Below are 19452 nucleotides of genomic sequence, written 5' to 3' on the forward strand. Positions count from 1 at the left end.
TTAATATTCTATTAGAAAATTAGGATGAAATATTTAAAGTATTTAAATTATACAATATATATATTTTTTTTTTTTAAATATAAATAGAAGTATATAAAAAATGTATTATATAAAAAAATAGACTTTGATTAAAATCTACTCTAATCTAATCTATTAAGATCCAAATTTTTTAAAAATGTTGCAATAGAAATAGAGCAATAATGGCTTCCAAACATTCCTTTAATATCTAATTAGAAAATTGGTATGAAATAGTTACAATATCTTGTACATAAAATAATATCAAAAATATATTACATTAAAACAAAGAAAAAAAGAAAAGAAAATTTTCAATCAAAATGGCAATGATCTGTCTAGATCCAAGTTCTTCAAATATGTCATAAAAGTCAACAATGACGTCTTCTAAACATCCACTTTAATAGCCAGTTTAGAGGTCCTAAATCATTTAAATATAATAATAGAATAAATTTATTGCATTGAAAACACTCCAATCAAAATAGTAATAATTTATAGAGAATCAAGTTTCATAAAGATGTTACAATAGAATACAGCAAGAATAGTTTCTAAACTTTTCTATATAAAACTTAACTATAAATTTTTCTATTATTTTTTAAAATTCTCTAATATCCCAATGTAGACTATTTAGATCTTTACTAATAACAATTAATATGATTAATAATAAAATTTTATTTATTATAATAAAATTGTGTTTGAACATTAATCAAAATAAGGATGACCCTATCAAGATTCATATTCCTTAAAAACTTTGCAATATAACTCAACTTCTAAATATACATTTAATATCCCATTAGATTAGAATGAATTATTTAGAATTATTTAGATATATTAGAATAGTAAATTACATATCTATATATATATATATATATTTTTTTTTTTTTTTTTAAATATAGATAATACAAGAATATAAAAAATGTATTTCATAGAAAAAATAAGAATTCTGATTCAATCTGATCTAATCTATCAAGATTCAAATTTCTTAAAAATGTTGCAATAGAAATTCAGCGACAATGGCTTCCCTCAATATTCAGTTAATGTTCGATAGGAAAATTATTACATTATCAGAAGATATTTAAGCTACTTTATATTATCCTTTTCTTTTTCCTTTTTTTCTTTAGATAGAATAATAACAAAATAAAATTTATTATTATTAAATATTTTCAATCTTGAAAAGATTGTTTAAGAAAGAACGTCAATCAAGATGGCGAATATCTCTGAAGAATCAAAAGTATTTCGCAATAGGACTTCACTTTCTCCTTTAAGGTTTAACACGCGTAGAGACTCTCTCAGTAAGCCGCGTATTTCATATCTGATATACAGTATATTAGACGGATAATGAAAAGAAGTCTAATCCTCCGTTTTACGATCCCGCCTCGCATGCGAGCAGGGGTCATTATTGTCGTCTATAACTCTCCGAAGGCCGAGCCTTTGGAACCTAGAGCGTGGGTGCGGTACTCGAGTTATTCGAGACTCGCAAACCAAGCGGCAAGTGCAATTTCCGATATTTATTACATACGTATTACACCTTTACAGATTCAACTTAGCCCATTGTGAATCCTTTCTAATCGAGCCTAATTCATATGATCTTAAACTACCTCACATGTTCTATCAAAAAAAAAAAAAAAAAAAAAAAAAGAAAAAAAAAACAAAAGAAAAGAAAGAAAAGAAAATAAAAAGAAGAAGAAGACTCTTTTACCGATTATTATTATTATTATTATTATTATTATTATTATTATTATTATTTGATATGATTATGTAACTTGAAAAGTTGAAAAAAAAACGAAAAAGAAAACAGATTCTTTCGAAATATTTTTACTTCACAATATTATATTCACAAAAATGTTCCTTTTGAAAATCTTTTTCGTTAGAAAAAATTCTAAAAAATTGACAAAGTTACAGATTTATTTAAATTTTAAACGTTGTCTTTTCGAAACTATGTTTTTTTAAATCGATGCAAATGATATTTCGAAAAGTGCTTATCCGATTTGAATGAAAAATTTAACACGATTATTTCTCCTATCATTATCCTAATTTTTTATAATTTAAAAATTTTTTCTTCAAAATCACAGTTTCATTTTTTAATCATTAAAAAACTAATTAAATATTTTTATTGAAGATCATATGTTAAACTTCAATTATTCATATATTTTTTTATTAAACGAAAATATTAAACGTCAGTTTTTTTCTTTAATGATTTTTAAGGACTTCTTCATTTTTTTTTTCATTTTTAATATATTGCAACATAAAACGATTTTGATTGTTTCAACGTCGACAATTCAAAGAGAATAACGAAATGTTTTACTTTTTTTCTTGTTGAAAAACATTCCTCGAAATATTCACAAAGTATCACACATATTTCATGATTTTTTATTCATGAAATAAATTACATATCAAACAAAAACTGTCCTTTTCTTGGACCACCTAGTTCTGTGTAACCTGTTGATATCAACAAAAGAAAATTAATAAAAATTAATATTAAAAAATAAGTAATTATATTAATTTTTATTAATTTTCTTTTATCCAAAATGAATAAAATAAAATTTGTAATAGTAAATAGAACAAATAAACAAAACATTTCTAAACGATCAAAGAGAACGTTACATTTTCCTAATGCAAGGATATCAAACGTTTCGAGTTAAAAATCTCGTATTTGAATCTAACGTCCCTTTTGATTCTACCTAGAACATCTGTTTCTGAACGTTCTTATACTTCAGAAGTAACGTTATACGTTCCATCATCTAAGCCAATAACCAACCGAGTACGGAGTACCGAGCTACGGGTGGTATGTAACTGCAGCCGGTTCGACGTGCGAACATTTGGTTGGTTATGGTTGGTGGTTAACCGAACGTCACAGTTATAAGGGTGTGTGAAGTTACATAATGTCATTGTAACGTGATACCTACGTTAGCAGCTTCCTATGAACGTACCTACATATATCTATATATATACATATGTATCTATAAGTATGTAGGTATACATATATATATATATATCAAAGACCAAAGAAGAACATGGCTTTCAAAGCACACATACACACCTAACTGTATATATACATATATAGATGATATACGTATTCGATACGTGTGACCCACCCTGTAGTAGCCACAGGCAACCAACCCCTCTTCTCTATACGAGCCATTTGTAATGCGTTGGATTCCACTCGTAAAGTAAAGTTCGTTCCGAGCGTGCGACACAGACCTGTCAGGGGCGTGATTTTCGGGGGATTGTCCTGTGAAAATCGAACGTGTGTGTCTGGTGGTGAGGGAGAGGGTAAGGGAGAGGGAGGGGATTCGAACCCGCGACACCCCGTCCTTTGTTATTATACTTGTCATACGTGAGATCAGCTTTTCTCACTTCGTTAGGTGACCTTGGGAATCGAACAGTAGACATAGTGATAGTTCGCATATGTCTCTTTTTACTGGTTGTTATCATTTTTCAGTTTTTCCATTGGCTAATTATTTTCAATTTATTCTTAATTTTTATTGGGGATATTACCAGTTTCGCTTTTTGTAAATATGTGTGGATATATATATATATATATATATATATATATATATATATATATACACTTGTTCCGTTCGAGATTAGGTTTCAAATTAATTATAATATTAGGAATGGTATTATTTCTTTCAATAGATATTTCTGTTAATAATTTTTATTGTTTCTTTTTATATAATACAATCAGAAATAAATGATTCAGTTAAAAAAAAAAAATGTATTTAATATCAATATATTATATGTATATAATATATTAAGAAAAAATTATAGATTTATTAATTAATATTGGAATTATCATACCTTTCAAAATGGCGTCGGGCGATGTAAATTACAAGATTTAATATTTCTTACTTTTTAATTATCTAAATCGTAAAGATTAGAAAAAGATTATAACTGAGTTTTGTCTTTATTTAAATATTAAATAAATAAAAAATAAAATTAATTATTTTTATTTATTAATATTCGTAAAATGATATATATATATATATATATATATATATATATTTAATGTTCGTAGTTTTGCATAATAAATTATATTAAATTATATACGAAAAAAAAGAAAAAGAAAATGCAGAAACCGAGAATTGCCGAGTGTCAGTAAATTCATAAAGGATAATCATTTATATTATTAAAATAAGATACGAAAAAAGGTTGAGGGTAGATAAAGAGGGGGTAGTTCTGACTAGGCAGTCATGTTTGTAACGATGCAAAGAACACACCCTGTTATGCGTCTTTTTCATTGACCAGCTGTTTATCGTTAGACTTGTTGGGATCCAATTTCGAACTCAACTGGTACTTGTGAATGTGAATATTAACAGAAAAAATTTATAGAAAAAAAAATTTCGCATAACTTATAAAAAGAAAAAAAAAAGAAGAAAAAAACATCAGTATATAATATCTTCGTTAAAATGTATAAATTCGAAATTAGGTATGGACATACTGATATATAAAATGATTGAAAGAAAATAAAAAAGAAAAGAAAAAAAAAAAACAAGAAACAAAGTAACGATAAAAGAAGATGGCAGAATAAAAAATGGTGAACGGAACACACAATGGCGTCACGAATGCTTCATGGAAAAAGTTGTAAAAAATATAATATGTAAGGAAAAAAAAAGATTAAAATTGACAATATCTGAGTCAAATTTTTACGAAATAAAAATGAAGATGGAATACCGGATGTGATCTTTACTGATGAGAAAAAAATAGTTGATTTTCTTGGCGCGGTTAACCGATCAAAAAATATCTGACTTAGACGTCTAGAACGAAAGGGCTCATTGTGTAGAAAACGAAGGAAAGAGTCGCATCCATCAAAGTTTCGTTCATGCTTTCGTTGACATGGACACGTTGAGGTTTCAGTGATCGAGTCTGCATTTATTATATATAGGGTGGGACAATACGATTTATACGATTCACAGACTTCGATTTGTATTTTTCTAATGCGGTGGAAAGGATTACCCATTATACGTCAAACGTTATTTTTTGCTTTTTGTTCGTCCGTGTAACAAACGAGCAGATATTATTATTAAAAAAGTATTGTAAAAAAAAAAAAAAAAAGAAAATGAAATTGTTTTTTATTTTCAATATTACTATTTCTTCCTTTCTTACAATTTTATTTCGATCATTTATTTCGAATTAGTGAATATAGACGATAATATTTATCCCATTTTTGAATATTCATTTATTTTTTTTTTTTTTTTATGAAAATCAAAGTTTATTACTCAATGAGTTTATAATAAAATTACTAAAATTAGTATTATTATTATTAATTTATTATTCTGAAATTTAAAAAAAAATTATAAACTATAGAGAATAAATTGTTTATAAAAATGTTAATATAAGTTATATTGTTTATTAAAATAACTAGAACGATGAAATTAAATAAAACTTTTATTTACACTTCAATTTAATTTATCATTATAATAATTATTGTTATTATGAATTTTTTTCATATTTATGGTATAGTTTTTCTTTAATGTTTATTGTTCTATTATCATCATCATTAGCATTGAAAAATATAATAGTATTAATTTAACCATTGAATAACACATACACATATATAGGTACATATGTGTGTGTGTATATATAGTGTGTAAATGTATTACGCAAGATTCAGATATAATAAAAAATGGAGATAGATTCTAAATTCTCTCTTAAATTATTTTAAATATCTTTTCCTTTTTAAATTATATAAATAACAAATTTAGGTGACATATAGGGATATCTGTATATTTTTATCTAATTCATATATATATATATATATATATATATATATATATATATATATATATATATATACATATATATATATATATATAAGTTAACATACAAATCATGAAATAAATGATAATATATATATAAGATTATAAAAATTTGAAAAAAATAAAATAAAATGAATGTTATAATCGTTATCACTATTTTCAAAATTAATATTTCATTGATGTTTTTTATTTACAAATTTTCTTACTTGTCCCGTTAAACATCTCGTTAAACAGTTTATAGCAACAATATATAATACATAGATAATAATAACAATATAGTGACAACGAACTAATGCACATTATATAATTTACAAAAAAATATATCAAGCCTGATAAAGAATTGTTTTTTAAAATATATAACTTTGAAAATAGATATATAAACATTTTTTAAATTTCAAGATATTCAATATCGCATTGTACGTCAGTTTTACTTGTATATTATTTATTATAAAAGAATATTTATTATATAAAATATATTTATTATAAAAAAAAAGAAATACTGAAATAAAACAAAATAAAAAGAAATAAGAACAAAAAGATAGAGAAAAAAAATTTGTCTTTATTTATAGACGGAGGTTGAGGATATGAACGGTGATGGCGTGTGCGAAGGTACTGGTACGAGTCTGGGCCCGACGGAAACCACTGGTGGCCTCATCGGATCGGACATGTCTCCTGGTGTAATGGAGTGCGGTGGATGCGGTGAACGCGTCCGAGAACGAACTATTTTGTGCGTTGGCGGGCGTACATGGCACTCGAGGTGTCTTAGGTGTTGCGCTTGTGCCAGACCGTTGCACGATCAACACTCTTGTTTTTTAAGGGGCATGCGACTCTACTGCAGGCACGACTATGCACTGTAAGTCATTTTATTCTTCTTCTTCTTCTTCTTCTTCTTCTTATTTCTTTTTTTATATTACTTTTATATTTTATGTTTCATGTTATTTTTTATTAAGTTAAGTCATTCATTAAACGGGAGATATTTTATGATAAGTTTTCGTCATTTCTGTTTATTAGGGTATATTAAATGGAGATATTTTGTGATAAATTTTTTAATTTCTTGTAATACATTTTTTAATTTCTAGGATAAGTCAGTTATCAAATGAGGGAACATGTAATAGATTTTTTAGTTATAATTGAATTAAATATTACAATTTTTTTTTGAGAAAGAAACTTATTCATTAAGGACATGTTGTGATAGGTTTCTTAGCTATAATTAAGCTTTTCAATTTTTTGGAAAAGGTTAAGACACTTATCAAATAGAGGGATATGTTCTAATGAATTTCTTGGAGTTATAATATAACAAAATTAAGTTTTTTAATTCATCAATTCTTGAATAAGAAATTTATCAAATAGGGATATCTAATAATAGATTTCTTAATTATAATTAAGTTGACTTTCTCAATTTTTTGGATAAGGATAAAACACTTAACAAATAGAAATGTATTGTAATGAATTTCTTACTTATAATTAAATTAAATTTTTGAATTTTTTAGAAAAGGCTAAGATAACAAATAGAAATTTGTTGAATTTCTTAGAATTATAATATAATTAAATTAATATTTTTAATTTTTTAGATAAGGATTAGACACTTTTATCTAATAGAGATACGTTGTAATGAATTTTTTTAACTATTATTAAATGAATAGAATATTGAATATCTAGTTATTCTTTAATTGTTTATTTCTCGTTTTGAATAAATTAAATAAAAATTGTTTAATAAATATGTCAGTAATAACGAAAATGTTTATTTGTCATATATCTACTGTTACATTGGATCAAAAACGCGTCATTATTATACAATCACTGTATTAATTGCCAGTTCGAATTCAAATTCGATTATTGTTGTAAAGTATTACGTATTCAGTCTTGATCAAAAAAAGAAAAAAAAAAAAAAAAAAAAGAAAAGAAAAAGAAAAGAAAGTAAAAGAAAAATGTATGAATAGAATGAAAAGCAAAGAACAAAAAAGATAATGAAAGAAAAGTTCATAATAAAAAAAAAATAAAAAGAATCATATGCATACATGACCACGAACACATTTTTCGTGGCTCGAACGAGTGAGACATGAAAATTATTGGGTGCCAACGAGATCCTTAGTTTTAATCTAAACAAGAAGGAGAAACGTTCTACTGGTTAATTTGGCGGCCTTGTAGAATACGAAACGTTTCAGAATTGAGTATCGTTGTTCTTCTGATGATACAGATATACGATTTAACCCATACATCTATTACTTGAAAGTGTATGCGTTCGTATAATATGTGCACATTCATTAAGGAAACGCAATTCAGTTAAGTCTCTTGATCTCCGTTGACCAATAAGAATGAGTATTTTGTGGACGACATAAATCGAAAGGGAACACAACGTGTAATTGGCGCCGTTATCGAACCCGCGTTTCGATTCATATACGAGATATCTCCTGGCTTTTCTCAATTTAGTGCCGTACCTGACAGAAACGTAATCGAAATCAATTCGATTAGGTTATAGTTATAATAGAGAGAAAGAAAGAAAAAGATAATCTATCGAACATTTTATTGGACATCTAACGTCGTAGAAATGGTTTATTCAACCTATTTCTAATATTCCTATTATCGTGAATTATTTTGTTGATCTATAAAATTGATTTTATTTAATCCATTGAGATCTGCTTCATTTTTTTTTATACTTTAGAACTGTTAATAGTTGAAAATGGATCATTGAATGGATCACATACATTTTGATATCTGTATATGAGTGATTACAACGTTCTTGAATACCATCGTTTCACTTCGTGTAATTATATTAGCTAAAAACTTTGATCAATTTATTATTATTCTGTATTTCTTATTTCTGCGTTTAACAATTAACCTGAAACTTTAATTGGATCATGATTTCATTGGGTATCAGATGATTAACCTAAAATTTTTGTCAGATCATAATTTTCTACGGTATTTAAAAATCAACCTGACATTTTTATTATCTCATAATTTTATTGAATATTCATTGATTAACCAAAAACTTTCATTAGTTGTCAATATTATTGATTATTCAATGATCAATCCGAAACTTTCATTATTTCAAAATTTCATTAAATATATAATTATCAACCTGAAACTTTTATTAATCTATTATTTCATTCTGTATTCCAAAATTGATCTAAAATTTTAATTGGGTTCGCGATTTCATTTGATATTAAAATGTCAAAAATCAGATTACAATTTTGTTCTGTATTCAACGATCAACCTGCAATTTTCATTATCTCATAATTTTCTTTGTTGTTCAATGATCAACCCGTAACTATTATTATCAGTAAACGATTTCATCGAGTATTTAAAACTGTCATCTTACAACTTTTTATCAATCCACAATAATATCGAGTATTTATTTATCTTCTATCAGTTCACGATCATATATCGTATTCAACTATAAGTCAGTTTTTGATCTTTCTACAAATTTTGCAAATTTCTTCTCGCGTAAGCGTAGCGTTCGTCCATAGAGGATTTAATTTAACCAGGAGGAAAAAGAGAAAAAAAAAGATGAAAGAGAAGAAAAAAAAAAAAAAAGAAATAAAAAGAGAAAAAAGATAGAAAAAAGAAAAAAATAAAAAGGAAATAAAAGATTGACTTTCGACTCGACGACGGAACGATGAACTTTGGCATAGAAATGTTCGTTACACGCGATGAGAAAAAGGAACATGCGTGGTCCGCTAGTAGCCTTATGTATGGACGTATCTTTCTTACTCCTTCTCTCTCTCTTTCTCTCTCTCTCTCTCTCTCTCTCTTTCATTCTCTATCTCTTTCTCTCATAGAAGACCTCGAAGAGCCCGAAATGACTCATCGATTGTATAGACGATCCTCGGCAAAGACTTCCCGAACGTGTTTATCCAACTGTCAATCAGTTAGCACAGTCACCTGGCTCACCAGCCCACCAAAGTCAAGTATCGTGATATCCGATCGCGACGTAAGCTCGATATCGCTGTCGGCATTATCAAACAGGGAAATCGACGAGAGGGAGAGAAGAAATAACAGAGTGAAAAAAAAAAAGACAAAGTTACTTACGAGTCCAATACGAACTCAGTCGTACAATTCCGTAGAACGTTGTATTATAGTAGATAACTATACGTATAGTAAATATAGTACATAAGTATAACATATTTACGTAATAAATAAATATAATTATATTTATATAATTATTATAAATATAACTTGTGGTATAGCAATTTAATAGATTAAAAAATATATAATTGAGATTGATGATTACTGAAATATTCAATAAAACTATTCTTTATTAGAACCGATCTAAGCAATGGATTTATACTTCAAACAGAGGATAAAGAATAAAAATAGAGTATTGAGAATAAAATTGAATATAAAGTATAGAGAAATGAAACTGAACTGATAAAATTTTTAGATCGATTTTTAAATACTCAATGAAATTGCAAACTGATCGAAAATGTTAGATTGATAAAATCCAATGATTATTGAAATTTTTTAAACGATAAAAATTTAGAGGTTGATCATTGAATAGAATAATCATATATAGTTGTGAGCGATAGTAAAGATTACAATTGGATTCATCGGATACCGAATGAAATTAATCATTGTAGCAATTTTAATTTTTCAACGTAGAAATTAAACTATGGAGTTTGATAGAATAACAATATTTTTCAAGGTTGAAATAAAAATTTTTTTATCGATAAAATTTCCATATCTTCCATATCTTTATAGAAGAATAAAAATTATTGTATTTTGTTGGATCGACGAAGAAAGGAACGTATAGAAATCTTTGTCAATATTTTAAAACAAACATTTTTTTTTTTTTTTTTTAATCGATAAAATTCCATATCTTCAATATCTTCGTACAAAAATAAAAATTGTTGATCGACGTAATTTCATAATTTAAACGAAGAATGAATTTTGTAGGATCGACGGAGAGAAGGACGAATAGAAAATTGGAAAATAAAAGAACATTGATAATCGATAATCGATAATCGATAATCGATAATCGATAATCGACGACGCGAGAATAATTAACGCGTCTTACGGATAAGAAACGGGCATGCTTTAAGAGAACGAAGATGCGGGAGGTCTTGAGGAATCTGCCGCGTAATTTTTTTGACTGGTGCTTTTCGCCTCGTAATGCTGGCTTACGATGACCCGGTCGACAGGATCCACGACCCGTAGAGTCGTCGACAAGGGATTTTGAAAGATCCGACCTCTTCCTTCGCTCACGCGTGATAAATGATCGAAAACTATACTGAGTGATTCACTAAGCGACATTAACACTAACTCTAACTCTTAAGTCTTTGGCTAACGACCGAAATCCTCTGAAAAGATTAACAGATGAATGAACGATCGTGTTTTTGTATCTATCAAATTAATTGTTATAAAAGAAAACAAAATAAATGTTATAAATTGGATTTTAATGTTATTAGAAATTATTCTTTATGGATGATTAGAAAAGGAATTAAATTGATTATACATTATTATCATTATCTCTGTGTCTAGAAATTTTCATCAGATTTCAAAAATTGTATATATCTAAGCAATATTATCTGAAATTTTTTGTATGTATGATTAGACCAAAAAATTAGATTACTTACAAATTATTCTTATTATATCTATCCTAAAGTATTGATCACATTTGAAAATTTTATATGTTAACGTCAGTATGACACGAAAATTTCTTTAGAAATGATGAAAACTATGTTAATGTCAGTATTATTTGAAATTTTATTTATGAATGATTAGAAAAAAGAATTAAATTAGTTATAAATTATTATTACTATCTCTGTTCAGAAATCTTGATTACGTTTAAAAATTGTATATATATTTACGTTAGTATTATTCGAAATCTTTTTTAGAAATAATTAAAAAAAAAAAAAAAAATTAAATCATTTATTAATTATTATAATTATGTTTATGAGATCTGACAAGTTTTATTTTTTACATTAAGAATGATAATACATACTGAATGACATTAAACCGTGTCAAGATATAGAAACAACATCAGTCATATTTCTGTCAATGTAAAATTCAGATCTCTGATTTATCTACCGTAGGCGTGACGTTTCTCCTTAACACAAGAAACATACACAACACTACATAATCCATTGAATTAGAATATCCATCATCAAGAAACAATAGGATCAGAAGTACAACTTACTCGATCAAAATAAAATTCTAATCAATTAAAACGTTTACTTAAGACCTGTGCTCATAATAAAAGCATCCTCATAATATTAAATTCTTTATAAATTAATATATAATTATTCAATAAATAGAATAAATATCAATATAATATAAATTAAATTATTAAAATATTACATGCCGACGTTAATTAACATTTCAATATATAAATACGAAATAATAAAATATTATTAAATATTTTTACATTTTATATTATTAAATTAATAAATATAAAATATTATATATTTAATACAAAAGAAAGATATGTAAAATAATATATTATTAAAATGTTTACATTTTATATTATTAAATTACCAAACATAAAATATATATGTAAAATGAAAAATATAATTAAAATGTATAATAACAAGTATAATAAAAAGTATGAAAAAAGTAAATAAAAGATATAAAAAACAAAATAAAAAATTGAAAAATTCTATTAAATTAGAACATATCATATTGGATAATAGACAAAAACAGGCAAATAGGCAAACAAACAAATAACAGGCAAGTACTCCCTTGGGATCAGTTACCACCCTCGAGGTGTCAGGCCCACCAGGGTAGTCGCGTGGCCTCATAAGATATCCCAGCGTGGGGGCGGAAAGGTCTGACTCGCGTCTGTTCGTGCTTAGAACGTTGGTAGTAGTCCAATGAAACCGGACGAGGAATCGGGATGCACTTTCCGTGTTCATGAATATGATAATGGGCTAATGGCCGGCTAGTCGTTGTTTAATTACCGCTCGAAGCACACACATCGAGTTAAGAAAGGTGGAGTGGGGGAAGACAGAAAGAGACAGATACAGAGAAAGAGAGAGTGAGAGAAAGAATAAGAGAGAGAGATAAAGAGAGAGAGAGAGAGAGAGAGAGAGAGAGAGAGTAGAAGAAAGATTCTCCAGTGCCATTCATCTAGCTATACGTGCGTGTGTCTTGTAGCATGCTCGTGTCGCTGCCGGTACATGGCTACCGTTTACATCGGGACTAAACCTACCATCTTCTCGGGCCTGTATCTTTTTTTCTTTATTTTGTTTTCTTTTGTTTTCTTTTTCTTTCTATTCGTTTTTCGTTTTTTCTTCCCGTTTTTTCTTCGTGATTTATCTTTCTTTCTCGCGCTCTCTTCCTCCGAGAGGAATTTTTGTTCTTCGCTTTTGCGTCTTTCGTTTTTCTCTCTTTCTTTATTCGTTCCTTTTTTTTTTTATTTTTCCCTTTTTTCTTTTGTTTTCTTTTTTTCTTTTTTTTTGTTTTCTTTTTCTCTTTTTATTCACTTTTCTTCCCCATTTATTTTTCTTATTCCTTCTTTTAAACTTCCTTTTTGTTTTCTTTTTTTTCCTTTTTTTTTTTTTTTTTTTTTTTAATCTGTTTTTCTCTATTCCAAGAAAGAAATGCCCCGAATTCACGACGAAGTAATTTATTTCTTTGATTTTTTTTAACTTCAATACCAATACTAAGTTGATGTAAAATATATTTTTTTGCTTTGTTTTTCTCTCTTTTCTTTTTTGGAAAGTTGATACACGTAAATACAAATATAATTTGTGAATTTTAGTATGCATGTTCGCATATTAATCGTTTATAAAAATTGCAAGTAATAGTGAATTTGAGAATTTATGTGGAAACATTTATTTCATTAATTATTTGTCTATGTTAAATGGATTTCAATTCAATTAAAGTTGTTACATGTTTATAATCTTTTTTGTTTACAATTTATAAATTGTTAAAATTTATAATCACTTTTATGAAAATTTTAAAAAATGTTTGGAGAATTATTGTATATTTATTTAACACTTCGTTCTTTGTTTTTTATGTCTCTTTAAGTCACTGATAAAATAATTAATTATTTGTTAAATAATTATTTATTAAATAATTAATTATTTTATTATTAAAATTACAGAAATTTTAGAATATAATTATAAGATCCTTCGTTGATCCTGATTGATGAGTGACTTCAATTTTTTCTAGACATTTTCAAAAATCAATCATCCATAAAAATCGCAAATAATTAATACTGTTGGTTTAAAAAAAAAAAAAAAAAAAGAAAAAAAAAATTGTAGAAGAAATAAAAAAAAAAAAAGAAATAAAGTCTATAGGGACATAATCATTCATTACTAATTCAAATGTTAATAAAAATCGATGGTTAATAGATCAAATGATTAAAAAAAAAAAAAAATTATAAAATTTTACACTCTTTCGAATATTATAATCCGGATATATACAATTAATAAATTTAATTACTTTTATTCTCATCGTGTATAAATAATGATCGTCGGAGAAAAAAAAAGAAGAAGAAGAAAAAAAAGTAGAAAAAGAAAGAAAGAAAGAATGAAAAAAAAAATGCAGCAAAAGTTTAAAAATTAGAATTAATTATTACCGATCTTCCATCAAATTATACAAGTGTGTTACCACAAACGAATAAATCGCGAATATGAATATTCGAAATAATATGTTGCATACATGAAGCATACCGAAAGAGGAACGATCTCAGCTCGCTTTTCACGTCCTAAAGGAGATAATAAATGACCGTGAAACACGCGGCACATTGGTTGGCTACTTACTTCGAGTAGAAGACTGTTCAGGTCTTTTTAAAAAGATTTCTCTCTCTCTCTCTCTCTCTCTCTCTCTCCCCCGCTCTCTCAAGTCGCTATAAGACTTTATTTTATTTCTTATAAGAAGTAGTATCTCTGGTCTATTCCTTCTACCCAACTAAACGGAGGTCTTATCTAATCGCAAGAGTTGGAACTTGGAGAACCAAAAGGAACCTATGTGAAATCGTTTCAACCTCGACCATCTTTTTATTTTCTCTTTTGTCCTTTCTGTTTTTCAACTTTTTTCTTTTTTTCTTTTTTTCTTTTTTTTTTTTCCTCCTTCTTCTTCTCCTTCTTTGTGAACGCATACATGCGTGTGTGCGCGTGTGATTATGCGTGCATGTCTGCAAAGAACCCGGAGATTACGAGCCGCTTTCATTTCACAGCAATACACCCTCTTACGATTCCTCCCGCCTTTCTCCTCCACCCTCTCTCTTCCCCCATCTACCCTCTCTCGCCAACTCTTCCCAATGTTTTACGCTTTCTACTTTGCGATTATATCGGTAATTAATGCGAGACATCGCTAAGACTTTTCTTTTACCAGCCGATTCATTTCTCTCCAATGTTCCAGGTTCTTTATTCTTCTTCTCTAGACTAATAAAAAATGCCTCCTAACAAACGCGAAAGGTATCAAATTAAATTCAACGCCCCGAAGGATATTATTGACCTATGGATTTAAAAAGAGAAAAAAAAGAAAGGAAAAAAGAAGAAAAAGAAACAAAAAGAAAGAAGAAGAGAAAAAAGAGGAAGGAAAAAACTCATTACAAAATTCGATATCTTTCACAGGAAACTTATTAATTGTATGCGGATTAAACGAGCTCAAAGTTCGTGATTTAACTACGACCATTTTATGGTTCTCCATTGAATTTTGGGATTTGTAAAGATCGATGATATCTCCTTCTTAGAATCGTTGAATATTTAATTTTTGTTTCCTTTTTCTTTTTTTTGTCCTTTTGTTATTAATATTAATATTATTACTATTGTTGTTATTATTATTATTATTATTATTATTATTATTATTATTATTATTAATGAGTTTATTGTGAGTTTATAATAAATTATATTTTGAATGAATATTTTATTACGAAATTAATTGAAATCTGCATTTATTAGGTACATCCAACGTGTTCGTTGTTAGATTTAAGATTGGTTAAAACTAACTGTTCTATTATTGTTCCACTGTTGTTATGACTTTATTTACTCATTTTTATATTTATAATTTTGAAATAATATATAAACTTTTACTGGAATTTTTTTTTTCCATTTTTTTCTTTTTCTTTTATACATTCAGAAAGAATATATTACAAAAGAAAATTATTAATAATTAAAATTAACAACATTACAATTTTAAAATAAGGACATTATATTATTACTTTATTATTATATTATATTATATATACCATTCAGAAGATGCAGAATATTAAGATACAGATTATTAAATTTAAAAGCCTTTTAAGGGTTATTATTTATGAAACCATCTTCAAATTTTTATATTTGCAATTTTATATATTATATTGTTACAATCACAATCACGAATTTTTTAAATATTTTTATAGAAATAAATAATAAAAATATATTGTTAAAATTTATACATTTCAATTTATAAAAATTATATTTAAAAAAATATTATATCAAAATATATATATATACAATGTGTCCTAACGAAAACGAGTGTTCATCCGGATTATTATGAAATTTAATGATATTTTGGAAAAACGTCAGAACAATTTTGTTTCCAAAAAGAACAAATCCTTATCATAAAGTCATCCAGTTTATACTAACCTCCAAAGAAGGATGACAACCCCCTCAAAAATGTTAAATGGTAATAATGGTCAAGAGACATATCATTTGAAAAGTCTTTTAATTTTCTTTACAATAATGCCATTAATGTTTTTATCTAAATCAAGTTTCTGAAAAAATGCTTTTCAAAATTTAAAGTGCAATAAAATGCAAATATATATATATATATGTACATATGTATATATATTTTATTATTATTTATATTTATCTTATTATTATTATTTATGTATATATATATCATTCTTAATATATATGTACATATATTTTCATCTCTGTAATTTTAAATTGTAAATCACGAAATTGATTAGAACGTGCATCGATAATGGAGTTAAATTCACAGAAAGAAAGTCTTGCATGTAAAATATTCGTACGAGACGATCCCTAATAAATTGCAATGAATGCATTCCACTAAGCACGCGACTCTACTAAACATCTTTTTTTTGCTTTTAATCCGTCTATGCAGCTGCGAGTTCGCGTAATTTATCAATGCCGGATATTCTCTATTATATAAATTTACGAATAACTAAAAATATTATTGTATTAGATGTAAAAATAAACATAAATAATATAATGATATATGAGACACACGCATTCAGATTTGAATTGCTGCAATTTTTTATAATTTTTTTCAATTCTTATATATCAATTAGTGCTTTATTTCCATTATTTATATAATAACTTAATTTAATCTCTTATTAATTTATATATATATATATATATATATACTTTATATATATAAAGTATATATATATAAATTACATAAAATATATAAACAATTATCATCGAAATTGTTGTTTATTTTATATATTTGTTCGCGTATATTGAACTATTTAAGATAATAAAAATTATATTAAATAAACGAAAAAAAAAGAAAGAAAGAAAAAGAACGAAAATTGTATTAGTCGAATAATTCAATAAACAATTATCTCAAATACTAAAATGAAAAAAAAAGAAATAAAACAAAACACAAATCTTGATTAATTCAATGAATTATATATATATAAAGTATATATATATATAAATTACATAAAATATATAAACAGTTGTCAGCGAAATTGTTGTTTATTTTATATATTTGTTCGCGTATATTGAACTATTTAAGATAATAAAAATTATATTAAATAAACGAAAAAAAAAGAAAGGAAAAAAACAGAACGAAAATTGTATTAGTCGAATAATTCAATAAACAATTATGTCAAATATTAAAATGAAAAAAAAGAAATAAAACAAAACAAAAAAAACACAAATCTTGATTAATTCAATCAATTAATTCAACGTGTTGTTCGTCAATAAAATATTTTTCAGAACATTCGGTGCTAAATGCGCGAAATGCGGACGAAGCGTAGGCGCAGGTGATTGGGTTAGAAGAGCCCGAGAACGGGTTTATCATTTAGCCTGTTTCGCCTGCGACGCCTGTTCACGTCAATTGTCGACAGGGGAGCAATTCGCTCTCTTAGATGCACGATTACTCTGCAAAGCTCACTATTTGGATGTCATCGAAGGCAACAATACTTCATCCGATGGTGAGGATGCCCAGAAATTATAGTAAATCAATTTTTACGGTATAAACACAGAAAACTATTTCAATCAAAAAATGATTTCTCTTAATCAAATGTTGTCATTCAGATGATAAATCAAATGATTAATAATATTAATAAATCTTTCATTTCAGTCAGTGACTATGAAGATGATTTAATTCATATTAGATATGTAAATCAATGTAATAAAAGACATAGATGATATATGTGTGTATAAATATATATATATATATATATATATAAATTTAAATAGATTTTTAATTAAAATTATGTCATTTTCATAATTGCTGACATGTTTGTTTAATAATACAATAAAATATGCTGTTATTTGTAATGGAATAAGCGATAATCGGTACTCTGATGTTAAAATATTTGATTTGATAGATCATTTCAATATTTTATATCGAAATAAACAACACGATCTAATATTAATTTATATTATCTATAAAATTAATATATATATATATATATATATATATATGTATACATATATATTATATATAATAAAACTTAGCTGCTTAATAAACAACTCAATAGTGTACAATTGTTTGTACACATATACACACACACAGACACACATATACGTAATAATAGTGATGTTTATTTGGATATTACTGTTCTCTTCACATATATAAAAATTATTAAAAATTATTATTTTATTCATCATTACATCGAACAGATTCAAAAATTATACAAATAAAAATTTTGCAGTAAAACCCTCCGATGATCACGATTAAGTATAAAACCATGGGAGCAAAACTAATTGGTACTTTCGCAGAAGGCGGTGACTCCGAGAGCGGTCACAAGGGTGGTAACAAAGCAAAGAGGGTAAGGACAACGTTCACCGAGGAACAACTTTCTGTTCTCCAAGCTAATTTCCAATTGGACAGCAATCCTGATGGTCAGGATTTAGAAAGGATAGCACACGTGACAGGATTGAGCAAGAGGGTGACACAAGTATGGTTTCAAAATTCTAGAGCGAGACAAAAGAAGCATCTTCATACGGGAAAAATGAAAGGCCAGCATGGTATGCTGTTCCTCTATTTTGTTGCATTTCTTATGAATTTTTTTGCGTTTTTTCTCTTCTTTGTTTTTTTTTTCTTTTTTGATTTTTTTGTTTTATTTCTTTTACACGACCAGAAGAATGGGTTCTAAATCGTGTTTTCTAAATCCATTCATCATTGTTTATAAATAGATAAATAAATAAGCAAATTTTTATAAATTTTGTTAATCGTTTCTTTTAATGAATCTAATTTTTTTTTATAAATATTATTTAATATAAATAAAATTTTTTAATAAATTTAATTCGTTTCATTGACGATTACAGTACACCAATCCCCGCCAAATTCAACAACATCACCAGCCGACTTTGGTCGACACATCAATTTACACCTGACTTATTCCTTTCAACATCAGCAACATCAGCATAGTCAGCAACCAGTGCAACTCAGTCCAGCCGTCTGTAAAAGTCCCACGCCTTCAATCTATCATAATCACGGTACGACTTCGAATTTTTAAATTATTTTTATTTGTTCTTAAAAAAAAATAGAAAAAAAAAAAACCAAAATAATAACGAATCAAGCGAAATACAAAATAAATGGTAAGAAT

General features: G+C 26.6%; 1 protein-coding gene across 2 annotated transcripts in view; it reads left to right on the plus strand.

Moving 5' to 3' along the window:
* The window catches only part of LOC124953355 (LIM/homeobox protein Awh), a 29535-nt gene that overhangs the window by 9434 nt on the left and 649 nt on the right, over positions 1 to 19452 (plus strand). Inside the window, exons 2-5 of one of the 2 annotated variants that reach the window (XM_047504607.1) lie at positions 6341 to 6624; positions 17612 to 17829; positions 18626 to 18871; positions 19172 to 19342. In XM_047504607.1, coding sequence (XP_047360563.1) covers positions 6341 to 6624; positions 17612 to 17829; positions 18626 to 18871; positions 19172 to 19342 — 919 coding nt within the window. Of the gene's footprint in view, positions 1 to 6340; positions 6625 to 17611; positions 17830 to 18622; positions 18872 to 19171; positions 19343 to 19452 lie in introns of both variants that reach the window. The other variant, XM_047504606.1, reaches the window with a different exon arrangement.

This window comes from Vespa velutina, chromosome 12 (genome assembly GCF_912470025.1).
Source record: "Vespa velutina chromosome 12, iVesVel2.1, whole genome shotgun sequence".
NCBI classification, from domain to species: Eukaryota; Metazoa; Arthropoda; class Insecta; order Hymenoptera; family Vespidae; genus Vespa; species Vespa velutina.